Source organism: Equus caballus, chromosome 10 (assembly GCF_041296265.1).
Source record: "Equus caballus isolate H_3958 breed thoroughbred chromosome 10, TB-T2T, whole genome shotgun sequence".
Classification (NCBI taxonomy): domain Eukaryota; kingdom Metazoa; phylum Chordata; class Mammalia; order Perissodactyla; family Equidae; genus Equus; species Equus caballus.
The window spans coordinates 47,730,834-47,756,443 of record NC_091693.1 but is presented as its reverse complement, the minus strand read 5'-3'; the positions used below and the strand labels follow the sequence as shown (position 1 = coordinate 47,756,443).

At 36.6% G+C, this 25,610-nt stretch overlaps 1 protein-coding gene and 1 long non-coding RNA gene across 9 annotated transcripts in view; one reads left to right on the top strand and one right to left on the bottom strand.

Annotated features, from left to right (window-relative positions):
* The window catches only part of ORC3 (origin recognition complex subunit 3), a 59,585-nt gene that overhangs the window by 18,251 nt on the left and 15,724 nt on the right, over positions 1-25,610 (bottom strand). For all 8 annotated transcript variants that reach the window (XM_023650785.2, XM_023650787.2, XM_023650784.2 and 5 more), the window contains exons 8-13: positions 23,791-23,950; positions 22,411-22,524; positions 18,164-18,297; positions 17,617-17,680; positions 7,354-7,470; positions 6,411-6,490 (exon numbers count right to left, since the gene is read on the bottom strand). In XM_023650785.2, the coding sequence (XP_023506553.1) occupies positions 6,411-6,490; positions 7,354-7,470; positions 17,617-17,680; positions 18,164-18,297; positions 22,411-22,524; positions 23,791-23,950 (669 nt within the window). The remainder of the gene's footprint in view (positions 1-6,410; positions 6,491-7,353; positions 7,471-17,616; positions 17,681-18,163; positions 18,298-22,410; positions 22,525-23,790; positions 23,951-25,610) is intronic.
* Positions 5,119-8,408, top strand: LOC138915792 (uncharacterized). Its single transcript, XR_011422079.1, has 2 exons — positions 5,119-5,272; positions 7,334-8,408. It is a non-coding gene; the product is annotated as an uncharacterized lncRNA (long non-coding RNA).

Here is a 25,610-nt window from a genome sequence, read left to right as displayed (position 1 = left end):
ATCATAACAAGTGAAATGGAAACCAAAAATATTCATAATTCCTCCTAAGCCTAGACAATATTTCATATTCCATGCCACTTCCTCCAAGAGACTGCTCAACCCCCCAAGTGGAGGTTAGCTGTCCCGTCTATTAGCTCCGTAGGACCCCAGACCTCACCCATCACAGCACTCACTACTCTGTATTGTAACTGACTATCTACTCATCCACCTTAATCTCTCATTTGGTCAAAATTCAATGTAGGTAAGACCAGGGTCATCTTTGTGATCAGATCAGTGGCTCCACATATCAAGCATTAAAAAAACATTTTTTGAATGGATGAACAAGGCAATGGCCATGCATTGCTAAAGAATTTCATGACTTCAGGCCTGAGTGAGAACAGTTTCTTTATTCTCAAACTGGTTCATGTCGGGGAGCACCTGGAAGTCATGGTGCCCTTTGTGGAACACCATGCTTTTTTTTGTATGTCAAAATGAATAAATTTAATTCTCTCATATGGTTAGAAACAATTTTAGTTGTTTCTAAAAACTATACATGTTTTTATATTTTTCTAAATATATACATATTTTATTAATGCAATATAAAAGTATACCCGAGTTCATAAGAAAAAAAGTTGTTAAACTAAGTTTCATCGGCTATTTGAGTTTTTAATATTTCTTAGATACTTTTTCACTTTACTAGCAGGAAAGTGGTAGTAGGCATTAAATGTTTAATTAAAAAAATACAAATTCAGATCTTTTTCTGTTTATTGAGATAAAAAGCCATTGCTCACTATTAGCAGTGGAATACTTTAGTCCAGTTTTGGAACAAATTTGAGATCAACTGCCCAAAGCCATCCAGCCTCTCCACAGATAAAGACTCTTCTTTTCCTTTGATGGCTTCATTTTTTCCCTCAATTTTTGGTACCCCTCTTTTATTCCCCTTTATTTTCTAGAACAGTATTTCTCAAAGTGTGGTCCCTGGGCCATCTGTCCAAACGTGGTGGAGCGCTTGTTAAATGCAGATTTAAATGGTGCTGATGACCACCACACCCAGGTTCCCAATGGTCAGATTCAGAGTCTTTGGGGAGAGGGTAGAAATCATTAGGCATGCTAAAAGCTACAAATCATTATTCTCAAAACAGTAGCTCTCAGTATCTTTTGCTTTAAAATGTGCTTCAACAATTCAGCTGTGTGTCTGATTTTACCACAAGCCCACAGATAATTGTGGAGGACCTGATGTGATACAAATTCAGGATTGGCAATCCTTGTTCTAAAAAAAAGAAATTCTATTTTAATGGTGCATGCAGTCTCATATAGCTTCTGCACGGACAAATCTAGATCCTCAAAAGTTAGATTACTGCTATTTAGGATCTCAGAGACTGTGGAGCCATGTCATTTTTATAACTAGATCTTTAAATATCATCTAAAGTTGATCTGCAAAGTCAGGAAACAATGCATTATTTAGATTCCAAATCTCTAATCTCTTTGAACTAAGCTAAAGTGATCAAATGTTAATATTATTACTTGGGTCATGCGTCATTTTTTTTTTAACTCAATGAAAGCTGAGCTGACTTGCTAATATATTACTGTTTAACTCAAAAGCCTTACTCAGAAATTAGAATAATTTCTTTCAGCCTAAAGTAAATTCCTTCAGCTATCAATCATCTTCAATTTACAAATCTGTTTCTGTAGCAAGCACATAAGGTTACACTTGGGATAAGCAGCCTAGACACTGTGGCTCCTTTCATTTATATGTCTGTATCCTGTGCCAAGATGGGAGGGGGGGGTACTGAGTGCACAGAGGCTTGCTCTGCTGGCTCATTTTAAAATTTTGGGTACGCTCTGAACATGGACTATTGGCCACAAACCCATATAAATTTCCTTTTATACCACCTCTCAAATAATTGGAATAGGGCTGAAAAATGGACTGAACTTTGAAGATTCAGATTTAAATCCCAGCTCTGCCAACTGCAGAAAAGTCACTCAATGTTTCTCACTTTGGTTTCCTTATTTGGAAGAACATGGGCTAACTCTAGATGAATAACTCTCAATTGACAGAGTGGACGGCATAGTAAATTCCCCAAAGAAGAGGGGCACACTTTTCATTTTCCCCAATCCAAGAATCATTCCCATAGCCATTCACTGCTACTGATGTGAGTGCAATATTCTTCAGGTCCAGCTGATCCATTATGTTCCTCTAAGTTGAGGAGTCTATGATTTATATAAACCCTTAAGACCTTATTATTGAAACAGAGTTTTTTGAATTTCAAAAGTCTGAAAAATTCCTGGTCTAGTGTTTGGTTTCTAGATGGCTATTTAGAAATTCTCTCCAATAGAAAGGTAAATTTTTCTTCTTAAGATCCTTCATAGCTGACCTGGAGAAGCCACTGTACTCATCGAGCTCATTGCTGGGTTAACATCCTTTTTACCACTTCCTATTCCAAAACTTAAATATGTACTTGTGGAATGATACATGGTTGAGCAAAAAATTAACCAACTCATATCCTGTATAAGTCTTCATGCTCTAAGAGTTGAGTGAGAGAGGAAAGGCTATGGAAGACATGCAGAACCATTGCACTTGTGTCAAATAATGACATATTATAAAGGCATATTTGCATGCTCCCCCACACACATCAATGTTTTGTTGCATACATTTTTTAAAAAACTCTGATATAAAATCCTGTAGGTCTTTTTCCACTCACGAATGTATGACAAACATTTCCCACATTATTACAAATTCCTTGTAAATACTTTTGTTAATTGAGATACATCTGACATAACATTATATTAGTTTCAAGTGTACAACATAATGATTCAATATATGTATATATTGTGAAATGATCACCACAATAAATCTAGTTAACATCCATTATCACACAGTTGTAAATTTCTTTTCTTGTGATGAGAACTTTTAAGATCTATTCTCTTAGCAACTTTCAAACATACAATATTATTAACTATAGTCACCATGCTGTACATTATATCCCCAGGATTTATTTATTTTATAACTGGAAGTTTGTACATTTGGGGACCTACAACCATTTTGCCCATCTCCCATCCCCTACCTCTGGAACCACCAACCTGTTCTCTGGTCTATGAGTTCAGTGTTACGGCAGGATTTCCTTCTTTATATGGTTAAATAATATTCCGTTGTATGTATACAATTCCTTTATCCATTCATCTATCAACGGACACTTATGTTGTTTCCATGTCTTGGCTGTTGTAAATAATCCCATAATGAACATGGGAGTGCAGATATCTTTTTGAGCTAGTGTTTTTGTTTCCTTAGGATAAATACCTAGAAGTGGAATTGCTGGGTCATATGGTAGTTCTATTTTTAATTTTTTGAGGAACCTCCATACTGTTTTTCATAGTGGCTGCACCAGTTTACATTCCCACCAACAGTGCACAAGGGTTCCCTTTCCTCCGCATCCTCACCAACACATTTCTTGTCTCTTTGACAACAGCCATTCTATTTTGATTTGCATTTCCCTGATGATTAGTGATGCTGAGCACCTTTTCATGTACCTGTTGGCCATCTGTATGTCTTCTTTGGAATAATGTCTATTCAGATCCTCTGCCCATTTTTTAATCAGATTGTTTGGTCTTTTTTGCTATGGAGTTGTATAAGTTCTTTATATATTTTGGATGTTAACCCCTTACCAGATACATGATTTACAAATATTTTCTCCCATTCAGTAGGTTGCCTTTTCATTTTGTTGATAGTTTCCTTTGCTGTGCAGAAGCTCTTTAGTTTGATGTAGGCCCACTTTTTTTTTTTTGCTTTTGTTGCCATTGCTTTTGGTGTCAAAGCTAAAAAGCCATTGCCAGGACCAACATCAAGAGCTTACCATTGGTTTTCTTCTAGTTTTATGGTTTCAAGTCTATGTTCAAAGTTTTTAACTCATTTTGATTTGATTTTTGTGAATGGTGTAAGATAGTGGTCCAGTTTCCTTCTTTTGCAAGTGGCTGTCCAGTTTTCTCAACACCATTTATTGAAAAGACTATCCTTTCCCCATTGTATGTTCTCACCTCCTTTGTCATAAATTACTTGCCCATATATGCATGGGTTTATTTCTGGACTCTCTATTCTGTCCCATTGATCTATATGTCTTTTTGTGCCAATACCATACTGTTTTAATTACTGTAGCTTTGTAATACAGTTTGAAATCAGGAAGCGTGATGCTTCCACCTGTGTGTTCTTTCTCAAGATTGTTTTGTCTATCTGGGGTCTTTTGTGGTTCCATACATATGTTAGGAATTAAATACTTTTTAATGGACACAAAATATTTCATCAAGTAGATCTATGGTTATGTAAATATGCCAGTTTCCAGAAAAAGGATTTTTCAAGAGAAATACTGCCTTTAAGGTCCTCCTTAACAAAAAAATTCAAATTGGAAATGTTACTGTACTGTGTTTCTAACAGTGCCTAGTTTTTCTTTCCAAAGTAACATTCAGTGATCATTTTAATCTCATTTTCTCTCATGACTTGAATTGTTTGAAGACAAGTGATAAGAATGTCTGTTTTCCTAAATTCAGATGATTCCTACTTAGAATGCCTCAACTGACAAGTGTTCCTGACTTCTTGTCCACATCTACTGTGTACAAAGGGGAAAAGAATTCCAGTCTGGAAGTTCCCAGATTCTTTTTCCCTCTTGTAGTGCCCAGACTCTTGCCTGTCCTTGCTGTAGCTACTATAGTTGACGATTAGTGCTTTTTATATTCCTATGTTTCTGACCTCAGCTTAGCAAAATGACTTTCTATTTATTGCTTCTGCTTTACTCAGATCCCCAAATCCATATTTTAGATCTTAGCAAAGAACAGTGGAAGATACAAGAGCTTTGAAGTCAGACTTGGATTAGAATCCCGGTTCCATCAACAGCTAAGAGATCTCAGGCAAATCACCTGCAACCTACGTGAGCTTCAGTTTTCTCAGCTGTAAAGTGTGGCTAATAGTATCTGCTACTAAGATGTACCTGAGTGTTAGACTGGAAGATATACTGAAAGTATGAACACAGTGCCTGGCGCACTGCAAGCTTTCATAAGCCATGGTTACTAGGGTCATGATTACTATTATTGCTCATGTTTCCTTGCCCTAGTTTGGAATTGACATTTTTGATCCTTGACTTGTACTCCAAGATTACCAGTGCCAGGGAGATGCAGAAGGAAAGGAACAAGTTACTCCTGGACAAAGGAATCTATGAGTTTGGGAATACCCAACTGGAGAAGGAAGACAATCACTAATCACAAAGGTTAAAGAGGAAATCCAGCAAGAATCAAGTGGGTGTTTGAGGTAGGTATGTTGAGCTGAAGAGAAAACAAAAGAAATCTGAGAAATATTCTAGTTGAAGTATATAAATACAAAGAAATCTGTTATTGGCATTTAAATAAATGAAATAAAACATAGCTTTTCAGTGGCAATCTAGTTTCCATAGGGAGTTATTTTTTCAGATAGCATAAAATTAGTTTCCTATCTTAATCTGCACCTGCTAGATCACTAACATTTGTATTATTAAGTCTCGGACTTAAAGTGCTTTCACTGTGAATTTTCCTCCTACTGTGCCCATCTGTTCTTTTCTTGTGAGCCCAGAGGAAGCCAAGACTTAAGAAATATTCAGTTCTCAGACTTCTTTATGATATTTTCATATAAGCATTTGTATCCACTAAGGAAAATTATAAGACTGTACAGAAACAACTCCACTTGATTTTCCGTTTCTCATTATCCATGTGATCATTATTTTTATGGAAGACTAAGAAGTCACCATACATATAACAAATAAAGCCAAGGAAAACAAATGATTATAACTTTAAAACGTAAATTTGTTGGGGATAGTAAATGATCTTTGATATCTGATAATAACACTAAAATATCTTATTTATTCATATACTAGGAGGTAAATAATTTATGAATTACCCATTATTAATGTGAACAAAGCTAGCTCAGGTAGGGGAAGGCATCAAAACCACTACCTACTCTTGGCTGTTCCTCATCAAGGTCAGCAGAGACCTTCACAGGCTTCGTTTCAGCCCGTGAAATGAAGGTTCATCCGTGACGCTGCTCCTCCACTCAGACAGGTCGGGCCATGGTGAGCTCACCTTCCATGACTACTTTCCCTGCCATGACGTCAAGCTGGCTGGATGAAAATGGTCCATACCTAAGCTCTCCTCATGTAGTGTCAATATTTGACCAAACAAAAACTCATTTTACTTTAAAAATCACAAGTTCAAAAATAAGGTAAAACCAGCAAAGAAATGGATGGGCATTATATTAAAAACACTATAAGCTACAAACATAAATTCAAGATATATACAAATATTAGACACAAAATGGCCGCTTATGAAACTCCTTGGCAGGCAGAGTTCTAGAGAAAGGTGTTACTTATTGGCAGGCTTGGAGCAGACAAAAAAGAAAAAAACAACAAAAGAACTACCTCAGCAGCTGCAAGGCCGATGCATACTCCTCTGAATCCCATATGTTCTTTTCCAAACATGTGCAGTACAGCTCTCTGATCTGTAAGTGAAGAGTATACTCGTGAGGAAACAAGAGTGATATACTAAGTTTGCACACTGCCAGTTTGGCAAAATCATAAATGGTCAAGACAAAAAATTAGTGTTATTAAAAACAACCATTTTCTTTAGTTGACAACAGACTTGGCATATATCACATGGATCAGGCTTTATAAGAACACCATTTACACAGAAGCAAAACGAGACTATATTGGGATTGGCTGATATTACGGGTCACTTTGTAATAAGAAAATGATAAAAAGATAATGTGATTATTAAAAAGAAGGCTTAATGGCAGAAATTGTCTTATAAACAAGTCATTCTTACATATCTATATTTGTTCTCTAAACCTTTGAGTTAAGGATGCAAAGACTTAGGAATTCAGAATTCTTCCATTAACATCCATTCTACGGATGGTCCACAGGTGTGTGGTATGACACAAAGGCCAGAGGAGCACAATTTTGCAAGGAGCAGAAGTGCTGCTTCCCTTTTAGTTCTTGGTGCCACGCAAGGTTAACCATTAAACATTCTTAAACAGATTCTTTTTTCCATTTCACTAAGGTGGAGGATTAGCTCTCTCGGTATAAGTGACAAAGAAGTGTTAAAGAAAGTTAAAATGCATTAGCACAAATACATTGTAGGGGAAGCAATACCACTGAGATTCAGGTGGTTGTTTCTAGTTGTGGCCATCAGAACAAAAAATACTGTTTCAGTTACCAATCATGTGTACAGCTGGAATTGATTTAGATTGTGCACTCACTGTAAGATTTGGATCCATTTCAAATTTTGATATCCCTGAATGCTACTGAAATCAAAGCAAAAAACTACTAATATTCCTACTTTATAGATTTCAAAGGAAGAAGTTACCTGTCGACCCAATGGGTACTTGGGAAGAGAAGAGGTGAATTGATGAAGACATCTCAAAACCAGGAAGTAATTTGTATGGTAAACATACAGGTTTTCTAGTAATGATTGTGCTTCCTCCTAAAAATCACATTACAAATATGTAAGTCCGTAATTAAAACAATATAATACTAAAATCTACTTCATGGATATACATAATTTCCAAAAAATGATGAGAGAAGATTCAGAATTACAAATTAACCTCCTTAATTCTGAGAATTTATAATGCACACAAAATCCAGGATAAAGGCTGGGTGAGCGTTTTTGATTTAGTATCAAGCCTGGTGATACTTTACACACACTAAAATTAACACTCTAATTTCCTCCTATCTACAGCATTGCCACAATAACTTGGTCCCCAAAAATACAAGTGTGCAAAAGAGCATGTTGCTGAGTACCTGCCTGTGCCTGTGGGGTGTGCCATGGCGAGGTGGGCCTGTGACCCTATCCCTCCCTCACTGGCATCGGAAGGGTGAGATCACCAGAGAGCACAGTACAAATGTAATTAACAGTTGGTGAGGTTCTGCTTATGACGTATGCTTTTCTTAAAGTACTGCTAGAGTTCTGTTTGAAAGGGAAGTGGGAAAGACTGTAGAAGAAACACCACAGGTAATTCTGATAAATCCTTGCCTTTTGTTGAGCATCTCTAATACTGGTTTTATTTACTTTAGCAAGTGAGGGGGGGCAAAGTGAAAAAGAGAAATCTGAAGCTAACAAGCTTTATAATTTAGAATCCAGCAAGTATGATATGGGAAACAGTGTCTTAAGAAACCTATGGGATGACTAATCTCACAAGTCAGTTTCAAAAGATATTTTTTTGTGGGTGGCAATGTTTTCTAGAACCTTCTGAAATAGTTGAGTAATTATTTTAAAACCCTGTGTCCTATCAAGTGTTTTCAGACCTCAAGTACTTTTATAATGGCTTATTTCTCTAATGTTTTCTTAAGAGGATTATGATCTGTGACATGGTCTTCAAACTTTTTCCTCCTCTAAGAAGTCAAATAAAGGACTTTAACTACTGGGCTGTCTTTTTTTCAGTAATAGCTTGCAGATATCCATTATTTTCAGCAGCCAACCATGCAGAAAATAACACCTCAGATATCAATAAATTCAAGCAAATCTAACCAATATAAAACAACAAATCTGATATACTTGCCTAAACTCTAACTCACTTAGAAATAAATTCCTTGGTCAGTAATCTATGGGCATTACCTGAAAGCATAGGACAAATTAAAGAACAGCTTTTGGTATCAAAATGTTTTTCCTGGGGGCTGGCCTGGTGGCATAGTGGTTGAGTTTGCACGCTCCGCTTTGGCAGCCTGGGGTTTGCTGGTTCAGATCCCCAGTGTGGACCTACACATCACTCATCAGGCCATGCTGTGCAGGTGTCTCACATACAAAATAGAGGAAGATGGCCACAAATGTAAGCTCAGGCCCAATCTTTCTCACCAAAAAAAGGGGGGGCCTGCCCCATGGCATAGTGGTTAAGTTCAGCAAACTCCACTTCAGCAGCCTGGGTTTGCAGGTTCAGATCCCAGGTGCAGACCTACACCACTTGTCAGCCATGCTGTGGCAGTGACCCACATATAAAACAAAGGAAGACTGGCACAGATGTTAGCTCAGGGCTAATCTTCCTCAAGTGAAAAAAGAGGAAGATTAGAAAAAAAGGAAGATTGGCAACAGATGTTAGCTCATGGTGAATCTTCCTCAGCAAAAAAAGTTTTTCCTCCCAGTATTTGAGATAGTTGGCAATTTCAAAAATCTAGGTCTCCTATCATAACAAAAGATACTTTAACCACCACTGGGAGAGTATACTTTAATTATATTTTTACTGTAAGCTATAACATAAAGATTGCATAAAGCCACTAATTGTTTGCATTGCTGTGTGCTTAAATAGCTTTTAAATGGAATATTCTGGAGAAAAAGGAATCTATTACTAAATAATAATCATACTTCATGCTACTAGCGCTACCTACTTTTGCTTTGTTTTGCTACCTACTTTTGTTTTGTTTTGTTTCGTTTATATAACATGGCAGACTATCTCATCTGATGCTCAACTGAGGAAATGGAGTTCTGGTTCCAACACTAGAAGTAAAATTGGCTGTGCTGGATTTAGCCAGCCTGGTGGTCTAGTGGTTAAGATCCGTTGCTCTCACCACTGTGGCCCGGGTTAATTTCCTGGTCGGGGAACCACACCACCCGTCTGTCAGTTGTCGTCCTGTGTCTGCTGCTTGTTGCTGTGATGCTGAAAGCTATGCCACTGGTATTTCAAATACCAGTAGGGTCACCCATGGTGGACAGGTTTCAGAGGAGCTTCCAGATTTAAGACAGACTAGTAAGAAGGAGCTGACCACCCTCTTCCAAAAATATTGGCCATGAAAACCCCGTGAATAGCAGTGAAGCAGTCTGGTAGAGCACCGGAAGGTGAGAAGACAGCATAAAAAGACCTGGCAGAGCTCAGCTCTGCTACTCACAGGGTCACTAGAAATCACAATCAACTTGAGGGCAGCAACAAGCTGAACTTAATGACATAAGATCTGTTATATCTTTCTAAGGGATTTTCTTTTTTTTTAAAGATTTTATTTTTTCCTTTTTCTCCCCAAAGCCCCCCGGTACATAGTTGTGTATTTTTTGTTGTGGGTTCTTCTAGTTGTGGCATGTGGGACGCCGCCCCAGCGTGGTCCGATGAGCAGTGCCATGTCCACGCCCAGGATTCGAACCAATGAAACACTGGGCCGCCTGCAGCGAAGCGCGCGAACTTAACCACTCGGCCATGGGGCCAGCCCCCTAAGGGATTTTCAAGAGTAATTTTGACCACCCCAGATCTCTGCCTTATGTCCAAAGTCTGTTGAAATAGTAATCCTGTTTTCCATTCATTAAATTTTTCCTCCAGCATCTTTTCTGTACACTAGTCATAGTTGCCACTGTTTTATTTCCTAATTGTGTTTAGAATGATTGTTTTCTACAAAGATACACTTTGTCTAGGGATATTCATTATTTCCCAAAGAGATATGCTTTCTTCTGTTCTTGAAATATGAAGACCTCTTTGTCTTGACTAATCTTTTTTTTTTTTTTAAAGATTTTTTTATTTTTTCCTTTTTCTCCCCAAAGCCCCCCAGTACATAGTTGTATATTCTTCGTTGTGGGTCCTTCTAGTTGTGGCATGTGGGACGCTGCCTCAGCATGGTTTGATGAGCAGTGCCATGTCCGCGCCCAGGATTCGAACCAACGAAACACTGGGCCGCCTGCAGCGGAGCGCGCGAACTTAACCACTCGGCCACGGGGCCAGCCCCTTGACTAATCTTTTATAAGATACGGGACAGAAATATTTCTCTGCTACAAGAAAAACAGCAAACACGTAGCAGCCTCTTCACTCTTTCTCAAACATGCCAGACACGCTCCAACCTCAGGTCCTTTCCACTTGCTCTCACTCTGCTTGGAATTCTCTTTCTTCTCCTAGATTCCTGTATGGCAAGCTCTGTAACTTCCTTTAGGTCTTTACTCAAGATTCACCTTCTTAGTGAGGCCCTTATTTAAAATTTCAGTCCTACTCTGCATGCACACCAAACTTCAGTCCCTTTCTCTCCTTTACTCTTTTCTCCTTAACAATTAGCACTAACATAGTTTACCAATTTATCTTGCTAGTATGTAAGCTCCATGAAGGCAGGGCTGTTTGTCTGTTTTGTTCACTCCTGTATTCTTAGCACCTCGACTAATACCTGGCACACACTAGGCACTCCAGAAATATCTGTTGAGGGGCTGGCCCCATTTAAGTTCAGTATGCTACACTTCCATGGCCCGGGTTCAGTTCCAGGGCATGGGCTTACACCACTCAGCAGCGGCCACACCGTGGCGGCAACCCACATACAAAATAGAGGAAGACTGGCACAGATGTTAGCTCAGGGCTAATCTTCCTCAAGCAAAAAGGAGGACGATTGGCAACAGATGTTGGCTCAAGGCGAATCTTCTTCAGCAAAAATAAATAAATAAATAAATAAATCTGTTGAATGAGGAAGTGCATTAATGAATGGAGACCAACACTCAGTCTCTCTTCTTTTTCTTGTCTTTTTTTTTTTTTGAGGACGATTAGCCCTGAGCTAACTACTGCCAATCCTCCTCTTTTTGCTGAGGAAGACTGTCCCTGAGCTAACATCCTTGCCCATCTTCCTCTACTTTATATGTGGGACGTCTACCACAGCATGGCTTGCCAAGTGGTGCCATGTCCACACCCGGGATCCAAACTGGCGAACCCCAGGCGCCGAGATGCAGAACGTGCGAACTTAACCGCTGCGCCACCAGGCTGGCCCTCAGTCTCTCTTCTAAATAAGAGCAACTGCTTGTTGTCTTGCTGGATGTGGGCCAGATTTACTAATTTTTCAAAAGAAGACAAAAGTCTGAAATTTTAACATAAAATTTCTCAATTTGTAAATGTTGGCTCAGTCTTTAAAAAAAACTATGGACCTAAAAAGAACCACATTCATATTATGCCGTGGGTTGCCAATCAATGTGTAATACACCCTTTTAAATTAGCCGTCTCCAATCACATAAGTTCTGTTGGTCATTCATTCAAAAATCATTCATGTATTATGGTTTACTTAGACGACAGGGCCTCTATCATGACTGAGCTAGTTAGTTTCTGTGGAGGAGAAGCCAATGGATCTGTAAATCTTATATATAGGTAAAGAAAATATGAACAGGCAGAATTACATTTGCTACGATGCTTAGTTTTTGCATTTATTTCTCTTCTGATTTCCATAATATTTATCACTTTTGTGTGTAGAATTGTATGCACCAGGGTGAAGAATGTACATAAGTGTACTTAAGGAAGTACATAAAAATGACTGTAAATTTTTGTGTCTTGTTCCTTTTAATCAATTCACTGATCATTAAAAGCTGGTAAAACAGACTTACATTGAATTTTAGGATTAAGAGGTATTAGCTGTCCAAGAAAACAGCATTTTCTCATTTATCATCTTGATAGAACTAAGCATTATTTTTCCCATTAGAGAGAAATTTTGGCTGGCAGTTTTTCCCAGACTTGACTTATCATATTACAGCTACCAAATAAGAGCGCCAAGCACAGCTTGCTCCCAGCTCTCGTGTGGCACGAGCACTGGTCTCCGCATCCATCTCTGCCGTTTGTTCTCCCTATTCCTACTGGGCACTGTAGACCAGGAGAAGCACTTGACAGAGGGTTTGGATCCTGACACTCTGTGAGGCTCACACCTCACTTGTCCTGTCACGTGCGGTATTTGTCTTGCGCTTGTTTTCTTCTTTCCTGTTGTTATTTTGTCTAATAGGTTTTTTCCCCTCCTCTTGACCTTTAGGTCTATCAAAAGAAACAGAAAGAGGTGGGAGCAAAGGTGAAAGGCAGTTCTCCCCAAATTCATGAACCAGTTTTGTGCCTTCTGTTCATGAATCACCAGGATGAGCAAACTAAATGGTGAAAGAAGTCCTTGCACTCCCACGAACTCGCTCTGTGACCTCAGACGCTTCCCTGCCTTGGCTGTAGTTCTTCATTTGTAAAATGAGCATGATGAATCAGGTTGTCTTTCTAATAGTACCACATTACAATTCTAAGAAGTTCAAGAATTATGTGCCGCTCTCAATAGATTTAAGAGCTAGTTGGGCACACAGGCATAGAGACATGAAATATTAACAGGTCAGACTAATAAAATGTCAACTGTCACCTGTTAGGGACTGTATATGAGTTTTCTACATGGCACAAAGTTTAACCCTTTAAGCATTGAAACCATGCCAAATAGCTTTAAGGAAGATTTGAGTAAAAATATATAAATGGATTTTCTTAAAAGAAGTATAGGGAATTAGTCATTCATTAAATATACTGAGCATAATGTAACTTCTTGACAAGACAGGATCAACATGAATAGCAAATCATTACTGGTAATATGTATTGATGATGTGGTTGGTGTGGAAAGCACAGGATTAAAATGAACCCAATCTTTGCTATGGTGTTGGGACTTGCTTTTTTAAAAAAAGTCTCTTGAAAATAAAGTGTGTGTGTGTGTCTACATAAATGACACTGGTGTATACATATATAATACGTAACTATACAATGACCTAACAACATATATTTGGTGGGGAGAAGGGGTTGTTTCGCCTTCTTTCTTTAACTGGAGCAACAGCATGTAGTGCTGCATGACACGTGGCCACCTCACTATAGGGGCTGAAGCTGCCTCCTACCGAGTGGTTTTCTAAGCCTCCTACAAAAGATCTTCATCATTAACTTGCCACAGTATTTGAAAACCCCATTTCTGATTTCTCAAACACTAATAAAGAACCTTAGGCTCCTTCTCATCAGTTTATACTAATTCTTGAAAAAAGTGTCATGGAAAATGTGTGAGCTTTGACATCAGGCCTGGGTATTAATGCCAGATCTTCCATTTGCTAAATGTGACACTTTAGACAGGCAAGTTATTTAATCATTTTGTGACTCTTTTCATCTATACAAAGAGATAAAAACATCTGTCTTATGTGGTGGCTGTGACTCACAATGAGACAGTGCATAACAATTATCTACTAATTGGGAAAAGCTGTTAATGTTACCCCATTCCCCCAAAACATTTGCTCATGGAAAGGAAGAGAATTTTTCACTATTTAAAAAATCTTTCCAGTATTTCAAGGCCTAGTGTTTTTTTTTATCGATAAGGATAACAATTATGCAAATATATGAAGCCACAATCTTTTTTAAAGGTCTCCTTAATATCTAACTTGGAACAAAATTTCTGGCACAGACAATAAAAATTATATCTTTGTAATTATGGTGTGTTTGAAGTTCTGTTTAAGGCACTTTTGACAAGTCAATTTCTCATGAAATATTGTTTCATAAAGGTTTAAATTAAAAAAAAAAAATAGCTCGATTACTAAAGCAGCACTATGGGTAAAAATATATCCAGTCACTGCTCCTCCCGTTTCATCTAAAAAGTATAGTAGTCTAACATAATTTACCCACCTTCAGTTACACCTATGTACTAAACTAAAATTTTAATGAGGAATCAATGATTTAACCAGTCAGAAAAAATTCTTACTAATTGTTTAACAGACAAGTAAATAAAACCACAGGTCTAGAGCCAGAAGGAACTTTCAAGATTGTTTGGTTAAATTTCTACCACAGGCTTTCACAGCTATTGAGCCATCGGAAGTTGAACTTAATGGGAGTTCGTGCAAACTCATTCTGCTAGAACCTAGAAAAACTTGATAGTGCACTGTCAGAGGACACTTTCTGGCCATTGTACCCAGCTGCACTGTACAACTGTTCAAGGGTCAGACGACTCAAAAAGGAGAAAATGCACAGAATCTTTAGTCTTTCATCAGCTGTATATGACCTTCTAACGTCCCACCTTAGTTTGAATTCACTTCCCAGGAAACTTCTACAAATGTACATGGTTTAATCAGCTGAACTTTTAAATTTAAAAGTACATTCTCAAAAAACCCGCTCTTAAAAGGAGTTTATGAAATACAAAGGTGGCATACAGTTTGAAAGTAGTATCTGTGAATTGAAGGGTCTGTAATATTACAGGAGTTGAGGGTTTTTTTCACATCTTGAGTCCAGTCAGAGTATAATTGAGATGAATCATTTGTTTAAGTTGGGATTTAGTAGATGAGTTCTACACTTAAGAAAATAACATATGGGAAACAATAAACAACATTTCCTTCTAGGGAGTCAGTCTAGTTCAGTGGTTCTCAAAGTGTCTCCACACCAGCAACATCAGCATTAACCTTGGACGTTGCTAGAAATGCAAATTCTTGAAACTTACTTCAGAGCTACAAAATCAGAAACTCTGGGGATGCAGAGTGGAGAGCAAAGTATATTTTTAGGGCAGAAACAGTCTAAATATAAAAAGCATAAATTTCTCTGGAGTAAAGTTTGAGGTCTATGTCTTAGAAATCTGAGTGTACAAAATGGGTACAAAATGATAAACTCTAACAATAGGCATGTCTATATAACTATATAATCTATGTGGCTATATAACATAGAGTATTATATATATTATTATATATAGTATTTATTATAATACAGAATACTATAATATATAAAACTATGTATTCATATTGATATCTTAATTTTTTATCATAGTGAAAAACAAATAGTAACAATATTTATGATTTACATTTATAAAAGTTTTATTGTTATATGAGTAGCTGGAGTTCAAATGCAAGATTTCTGAGTCAAGATCAGGATCCTCCCCCATATCATGTGGTACCATATTGATTATCATATGGAGTTTTTCCAATTTTTTTTATTGTGATAAAATGGATTATCATGTGTTTTAAAAGAAAACTATAAAAACGGAAAAAGAGCAGCATTATAATAAGAATAAAATATTCAAAACTACTTTCACTCTAAACTAGAAAAATCAACAGACAATTGATTAATATTTTTCACAGACGTCTTCTGTCCTTTGAATTTAGCAGGTAGCCTGCAGATAACTTTTTCAGGGTAAGGGTACAAATCTTTGTGCTCCTTCATATTTCTCACTACGTAAGTCTCAAAAAATATGCCTTTAAATGACAAAATATACAATCGTAAAATGAACACACCAAAGATAATAATAAACAGGGCTGGTTAAGTGCAATAAGAACAAGTACAGTAAAAATAAACGCTTAGAAAATACACAAAAGTTACTGAAAAGCAGAGATAAGTGTCACGCTATTTCTTTTAACGCTCCAGCCTAGACATTCTCTCCCTTTGTGATCTCAACGGTTAAAAGTACTCTTTAAAAATCTATTCCTGGCTTCTGAAAATACACTCTTGACAAAGTTCTACCAGGAAATGTACTTGGCAACTAGCTGACTCAGCAGAGAGCTAATCTATCCAATCTTAAAGACTCAGTAAATAGTACACATCCTTTTCCACTGGTTCTTACATTTCCTTTCTACTGAAATAACCTGCATTAGGATTTGAGGACTTCCTATACTGCTCTGAAAAGGTTACAGAAATTATTAAAACGACTATTAAACACAATCCAGAAGTGATTTTATACTATGGCCCAGTATGGAGCCCGCATTAGAAATAATATTTAATAAAAGCCATTCCCCACTGTAATGTTGTATGTCAATTATACCTCAATTTAAAAAAAGCCACTCTTAATATTTTTTGAGAATTTGCAAAAAGGAGGTAAATTAGTATTTAGAAATATACAGAACACATGCCCTTTAGGAGCTAACCTTCTTTTATTCAAAATTGGAAAATAGTACGTATCAGCAAAACCACACATAGCACTAGGGCTTAACTTCAATCTCATCTTAATTTTATTATAATTTTCTAACAACTTTTTCCTAAAAAAGGCATGAAGAGTATGAAAGTAAGTGTGACCTTATGCATTTCTAATTGTCCCTCAATGAGGGGCTTGTTCAATAAAATGAAGGTACATTCATTCAGTAAAATACTATGCCACTCTTTAGTACTGATATGGAATGATTTCCAAGATGAAGTGCAAAACAAGGTGCAGAATAGTGTATATAATATCCTTATCTTCTCCAAAAATACATATAATTACTTGTCTGTGTGGAGAGTAGCTCTAGAATGATACATAAGAAACTAAAACACTGACTGTATCCAGGGAGGGGAAGTGAGTAGTTGGAGAATAAAGGTGGAAGGGGGTTTTTTCACTGTGTATTATCTTTTGCCTTTTGAATTATGTACCACGGCCAAGTATTATTTATTCAAGAAAGGAAAAAACCCTCTTCTTTTGATATTCCATATGTTGTATGGCTAGCTCATAATTTTCTAAGCTTATTACTGTTTCCCTAGCACTACACTGTCAACATATTATGATATTTTTTCAAATCAAATCAATACCCATTTAGCAGTGGGTCCCTAAGCTGCATGGCTTCCATGGGCTTTTATTTACGACAGCCTTTAAAAGAATGTTAAAATGAGGTTGGCTGCAGGTTCCAAAACTGCTATGAGGAAAGAAAGTTGAGATCTAAAAGTGTTTTCAAAATAGACCACAGGAGAAACCTAGCGTTACACTTAAAACTTTTTCTCAATAAAAAAAGTGTTATGTTTTAGAACTAAGGTTTTGTGTCATCTTTCATAGTCACCTTCCTATATGATTATCAAAACTCACTACTTCATTGTGCAAAGCATATTAGGATGTACATATATGTTTTATAAAATTAACTCAATAAATGTTATGTGCATATTCTTTTTCATGAAGGAAAAAAAGAATAAAACTGAAACAGATACACCCACATTCCTACCTTCAAAAATCTCTCATCGGTCAATAGCGCAACTTGCTTTTCTGAAGCTTGCTTTTCCACGTACCTAAAATTTTTACCATCCCACACACAAAAAGAGAAAATTAAACATTCTAAATATTTGAATGCCATATGAGGAAAAAGAACTACGTAGACTGGTGGCCACATTCTTTCATTTCTTCTCAAAAATAAATTCAAGATGACAGTCATGGTTTAACAGTAATTTTTAACTCCTTAAATCAGCTGCAGTTCATAGTCTAAAGGTCTAATCAGAAACAAAGGCCATAGACTCCAGAAATAGGAAATGTTATTTATAAAAAGTAATTCTAGAAAACCTGCAAATTATGTCCCCTGGTAAAAATATTTTTCTTTATGGCAAATTTTCAAATACAACAAAGATATCTCACAATTAGAAGGGTTTTATTTTGCTCTGAACAAAACAAAAAGGTTATTTTTCCTTTCCCCACTTCAAAAATAACTGGATCTGAGATTCCTTATTTTACCCTGAACTCTATTATAAGATGTGTTAAATATGTACTTCTCTTTTTACCTCCTAAATGATGGAAGACGTCGGATGTTTTCACATTGATTATCTGATAAAGAATGTATTCTTCTCTTGGCTTCTGGGAGACTGCAGCACAGAACACTGAGAGGCTGGGAATAGAAATGCTCTAATAGAGAAAGCTGAAAGAAATGTGAAGATTAAATATATTTGTTATACTTTGGCAGTAAATCGTTTGCCCTATGTCTGCTCAATTTTAAGGTGTCTTTTTTTAAACAGCAAAAGTATTTATGGCACTAATATATTTAATAATGTCACAATAACACTGCAAACAATGCATAAATGGTACCATACCTTTAATATTTTAAGGCTCCAATTTTGCAAAGTGAGAAAATTGTAATCTCTGAAGTATAAACTAAAAGAAACTAATATAAACGGATAGATAAGCTGTCAGAAGCAACTCACTTACAATAACAGTCAATGCAGTGGGGATAAGACTGGGCTGTCACCTAAAAGTCTAATAACAACGTAAATACTTAGTAAAGTGCCCGGCACAAAGGAGGTGCTTAGTCAATATTCATACACCAAATACTCATAAGAAAATACTGATCTAAAATCACTGTAAAAACTGGTCTGCTAAGTAAATAAAAATGCTTCAATGGTAGAAGCTTTGCCTATTGATAAAAGAGAATAATGAAAAATGAGGGATGGCTAAAGAAAATGCATCCTTTTAAATTCATGTTTTATCTCATGGAGGAAAACATAGTGCAATATCTGGTAGATATAAGTATTCTAGTGACTAGAATGCTATCTATGGTCTCCTGCAGTACAAGGGGTTATGATTTTCCAGATTCTCCCATAACTTGTAAGATACATCTCACAAGACTATCCAAATGTTAAAAACTGACTCTAGCGACCAGTTTGGTTTTTCCAGATTCCTTGATACTGGAGAGACAGTTCCCTAGATAGCGGACAAAACACATTCTGGTCACTGGAAAACAGCATTCTCCATCACAAATTAATAAATTGACATACTAGCTTATATATCAGTCTAAAGGTATTTGAGCTTGATCCTTCCCAGGTAAACTGAAAATGAATTTCTCAGCCCATATAACTGAGGATCAGATACCCAAGGCTAAAGGAAATCCTCCAAAATAGTCCATTCCAGAAGAAATATAAGGCTGTAAGGTAAAGGGCCAGCCTAACTTAGACATAAGTATAAAATAAAATGCAACTGTTCATGTCAAGTGCTAAATTATTTTTGCACATATTAACAATCTTGTTTCTTACATTTTCCAATTATATTAATGTGATAATATTTATTCTGATGTTAACACCACTTTTTACACATGAGAAAAGTAAAAACCAAACATGATACCAGATTTGCCGAGGAGGAATGGGAGGAAATCACATGAGTTACAGTACAACTATAAATAGGATAAGGACCCAGCATTACTTAACTATTTTGTCCAAGTGTGTTCTCACACCCAGGTCAATTAATAAGTTGGTTAACATATCCACCTAATTATGGAAGGACTTAAATATATACAGAATGATTACCTGCCCTATTGAACCTCCTGCAGAAATCAGGACTACACATACTTCCTACTGATAATTAGGAGCACTGGACTAATGGAGTGTAAAGGCTCTGCCACTTATTAGCCATGCAACCTTGGCCAAACCATTTAACCCAAGCCTCTGTTTCTTCATGTGCAAAACTGAGGACAATAATACATATTAATGAAACAACATAAATACTGAGTAAAGTCCCCAGCACAAAGGAGGTGCTTAGTCAATTATCAGGAACCTATAAAAATCATCTAATCTGGGGTCCCACCTGCTGGTGCAGCAGTTAAATTTACATGTTCCGCTTTGGCGGTTCGCTGGTTTGGATCCCGGGTGCAGACCTAGCACCACTTGTCAAGCCATGCTGTGGCAAGAGTCCCACATATAAAGTAGAGGAAGACGGGCAGGGATGTTAGCTTAGGGCCAGTCTTCCTCAGCAAAAAGAGGAGGATTGGCGGTGGATGTTAGCTCAGGGCTAATCTTCCTCAAAGAGAAAAAAAAATCACCTAATCTGATCCCCTCATTTATAGATGAAAAAACCAAGACCCAGAGAGATTAAGTAACCTGGTTAATGTCTTTTTCTTCAGTCACTTTCTCAATGGTATTTGAGACTACAGTTTATATTTCCTAAAACTCTTCCCTCCAGTGCAATGATACTCTACTTTCCACTGGATTTCTTTACTGTGCTTAGTCTCCTTTTGCATTGCTCACTCTTCTGTGTCATCTTGCCTTAGGGTTCTACCTCAGTCCTTTCTTCACTCCTCTGGGTGATGCCTGATCCTCATTACATGACGTCAACTACCACCTTTCAATGATAAATCCTAAATATTTCTAGTCCAGATCTTACTCCTGAGTGCCAAATCTTTATATCCAACATACCCCAAATTAACCATATACAAAAAGAAGTTCATCCTTTTCTAACAAACTGGCTCTTCACTTTATATTAACATGTACACTTAATAAATGGTACCAACCGCCAATCCATCTGCCAAGCTAGAACTGTGTCTGTCGCCAATGTTCCTCTCTTACATATCCTATGATCCGCTTAGTCACTAGGTTCTATTGATTCTCTCTCATCCTCAAATTTGTTTCCTCCTCTCCAGTCCCACTATCACTGCCTTAGTTTAGCCCTTGTCATATCCTGTCTACATTACTGCCATAGCCCTCTAATAGATCTCTCTCCCTCTATTGTGGCCTTTGCCTGGAATGCTCTTCCAGTTTTGACCTGGCTAATTCCTATTCCTCAGGATACACTTCTGCTCGCCTACGGAATCCCCAGGCAGGTTTCTTTCACAGCAGTGACTACTCAGAACTGTAACTGCAGGTTTACTCTTCTGCTTCACAGTGAGTGATTTGAAGGCAGATTTCTTTGTTCTCTGTATCTCCAGGGCTCAGCATAGTGCTTGGCTTATAGGAGGCTCCTGATGATACTTATGAGTACATAGATGAGTGAATGAAATAAATGAGAAGTAAATTAGAAAGTTTTTTATCTCAATATCATTTAATTTCACATATTGCTAAGGTAAATGATATTTTCTTACTTTAAAATACTCTTTTTAAATTTGAAACACACACACACACACACACACACACACACATTAGTCATAAGAGACCACTACAGTGTTTTATGTGGAGAAAGAATACATATGAGAAATAATTTATAATCTTCAAGGCACTACACAACATGAGGTATTATCATATTGCACTTTGTACCAAAGGTTACTAACATATAGGTTTCAATGAACTTAACAACTGGCATGTGTTCACAATGACTACACTTTGCTGAGGTATTTTAGGTAGTTGCCAAGAGAAGGAAATAACATTAACTTTTAAACAACTGGTGAATAGGGTCTTTTTTTAGATTAGAACAGATGTTATGAATCTAAGTTCATGAAGTTTCTTCCAGCAATTTGTGAAACCTTAGTGAAAATGGATTTCCAACATATAAGAATAAATATAAATGAACACACACATATATATGTGCAGGAGAGAGCAAACTACAGCTCACAGCTTACTTTTGTATGGCCCAGGAACTAGGAATGTTTTTTACATCTTTAAAGGGTTATTTAAAAAAAGAAAAATATGGGGGCTGGCCCTGTGGCCGAGTGGTTAAGTTCGCGCGCGCTCCGCTGCAGGTGGCCCAGTGTTTCATTGGTTCGAATCCTGGGCGTGGACATGGCACTGCTCATGAAACCAGGCTGAGGCAGCGTCCCACGTGCCACAACTAGAAGGATCCACAAAGAAGAATATACAACTATGTACCGGGGGGCTTTGGGGAGAAAAAGGAAAAAAATAAAATCTTAAAAAAAAAAAAAGAAAAATATGCAACAAAGACCATAGGGAGCATGCAAAGCCAAAAATATTTAATATCTGCTGCTTTACGGAAAGTTTGCTGACCCCTTATATACAGCATTTCCTAGGTAGAAAGTCCATAAGCTGTCAGCAGATTCTCAAAAAAAGGTCTCTTCCTCCCCACTACCAAGATGGCTAAGAATCACTCGAATGGAGGGAGGTCTTTTTCCACTTTTGACCCCTTAATTAATGTGTTCTCTATATTTTGCTGCAAGATAACAAAGGAATGCTAGAACCTAGAATACTACAACTTGAATTTACTTATCCTAGATTTAGCCATTTAAAATGCCTTAATTATCACAATACATAGTTTGAAAAAACATGCAAATTATTTAGAACCAGCTTGTGAATTTTCAAACCTATTAGTGTCTTCTTACCTGAAGTCCTTTTATAAAGTTCTGAATTGAGAAATCATGATACAAAAAGATATTGGTCAGAATCTGTAACACTTTTTCACTTAGCTTAAAGGGAAACTGAGTTGTAAGAAGTAGCTGAAAGAGATAAAAGGGGGTCAAGGAACACTCCTTGTTATTTTTCACTCTTCAAAAATATCAAGCATAAATAACGAGGCAAAGAATATCATGACACAGTAACTATGAAAGCTATAATTAGTAGGTAGGTTTTTTATGTCAAATATCAATCAAAATTTTAAATTAATTTATACAACAGTATCAACCAAAAAAAGAAGCTATTCATACTACATCTTCAGAATCAAAGCCATCCATCATCCTCCATCTGACTCCTAATTTTAAAAAACTACTATTAACTATATAATCCCTCTTCTTCCACCAGAAGCTACTGAAGAAGCTGCAGGCTTGGGCAATTCTTGCTATCAGATAAGATTTCTTCTTCATCCCTACTGACATACATGAATAAAGAGTAACACATTATACACTGTCAAATGAGAAACCCAAAATTAAAAGATGTCTATTTAAAAAATATAAAATAGCTGAATTTGTATTATTCAGCCAGTTTTCAAAGGCCTATAGTAAAGATTTTACATCTTAAAATGAAAAGTCATACTAGGCTTTTTAAACAGCAGCATAGTTATAGAAAGCCAACTGAATTTGGCCACAAACAAGCAATTTTAAATACTGTAGCTGGAAAAACTTTCTCTTATGTCGGTAAACCAATGGATATCACCTTTATGAGAAAAAAACGTAGATGTGGTTAGTAAAGAAATGGAAAGTTGTCATTCGTTTACCTTACACAAGCAGTATGAGGCAGACCTTGAAGAAGCTGAGTCTAGCAACAATTTGTGGCAGATCAATACTAAAGAACCCTATTTCTATTTAGGTAGAAACAGAGCTAAAGGTCTGGGGAAACATTAGTATTTATTTTTTGTCAAGAGCAGTACCGACAGGAAAGAGTCCATTAAAAACTTCAAATCACTTTACATACAATGTAAGAATCAAAACATTGTTACTGTTACTAGGAAGCCATTAAATTCTGTAAAACTTTATTTAAAAAACCCACAATATTCTATTGAGTAATGACTGACTGATTGAATGATAGGTAATAGATATAGATAGATATGATCATTCTTTTCATAAAGCTCATATTTTATTTGAAGAGGCAATACTATACCGCTATGAAAATCTTTAATAAAAATTCTCACATATTTAAATATGTGAAAGAATATGTTCAATATCATACTCTGAGAGATGTAGAAATTTATTACTAACATTTATAATCTATTCTTGGCAGTTTTCTTTTCATCTTATTTCACTGGTAAAATTTTTTCTCTTTTTTTTTACCTTATCAAGTACTGTAGTCAGGTGCTCCTTGCAAGACAAAGATTGGAAAAGTTCTATACACAATAGAGATGACACTGCATGAGGAAGCAACCGATGGATGATAATAGGAGATGTGGCGATTCCAAAAATGAGTATTAGTGGAAATTCATGTAGATGTTGACTTTTCAAAGGAAGATACAAAAGTGCAATTTATTTAGCAAATATATTTCAATACATCCTATTTCAAAATAAGACAACTTTTATTTTAATGTCTACTTTATAAGACACTGCCAAAGGAGTATTATGATAAATAGTAAAATTTTCTAGGTCACTCATTTTCCTCTGTTAAATAACATAGAAACAGTTATTTCCTAGACATGCTAGCTCTGAAGTCAACCTTTTAATGGATGTTCTCATTTTATAAATAAGAACACAGAGGTCCAGAGAGATCCAGGGCCTCCGTCTAAGGTTATACCCAACCCCGAGTGTCAGAACAGGTATTAGATACCGTTCCATTTAACCTCTCGCCCGACGTTTGAGCCCTGCCTACAGTCTTCCTCACAGTTACACATCCAGCCTAGGCTTTAAGAGTTCAGTGACATAAAGCTCACTAATGTTCATGGTCACTTACTCTACTTATGGACATTTCTAACAGACACTATGTCACCCAGCCACGACAGCTAAGAATTAGAAACCGTTTCTTAAACATATGTAAGACATATTTTTAATGGACATCATTAAAAAATGTTACATCCTTTCCTCGCATTCTTAACTCAAATTTACTGCACACAATTTATTCTTAGCATTACCAGTATGAACACAAATGGCTTCCACGGAGTAAAATGGCACTATGTTTGAGAGCTACTGCAGGTCAGAGCCCTTTGTATCATGGATAATGACTTTGCTTGCTCCCTCCTGTTAGCTACTGCTTTTCAGTATTCCAGCTGTATGCAGGTCTACCTTCATAGGAGTAAAGTGCCTGGAATCTACTACTGTTGTAAGTTCTTCTTCTTTACTTTTGATGGTAAAATGAGTCACAAGTCTGAGCTCCAAAAAAGTACAGCTTTTCTGTCACTATTCTGTACTGTGCATTTTTCCAGCATGTTAAGCAATTCAGTGTTAGCATTAAGAAAAATCTTAGTATTAGTTTAGTTTCAATGGTAAAATAAAGACACTATCAAACTAGGAATTATAAATATAATAGTAAATTATAACACAATATAGCTTTAGGCAAAGGTAGCCATAACTATTATGCAAGTTAACAAAAAGAAGAAGCCAAAATAAATTTTATCCTCAAAAATGTACCAAGGGAAATGCATGTCACTAGATTACAAAACTGGGTTAGTTACTTCAACTCTGAGTCAAATAGGATTGCTTTGAAGATCCAATGAGATCATGGAAGTTGTTTCTCACAGAAATATTGTACAAGATAATGTTATTTAGAAAACATTCTTGCTCAGTAGAACTATATGTAACTCAGAGCTTCTAAGGGTAGAAGTAAGACCTGACAAAAATATTTCAACCTGGAGCAGTTTATCTATTTAATGGGCAAGTAAGACATAGACAATCTTGGTGAGAAAAACTATATTTCTTACTGCCTTATCATGCTCATTGAAAACTGGCTAACTTTTGTCATTTGATTCTCATTCTTGGGTCAAAAAAGCAAATGAAAATCTGATGGGAGGTCTTTGGGCATTCAATTATAAGGAATGTGAAATCATCTGGGTTTCCATCCAGCTGGTATTAAAATGAAGATTAAATTGCCATTCATTTTCTCCCAAAAAGGTTGCTTTTTAAGTTAAAAGTTATATGTTTTCTTAATAAAACGAACTTTGGCAGAA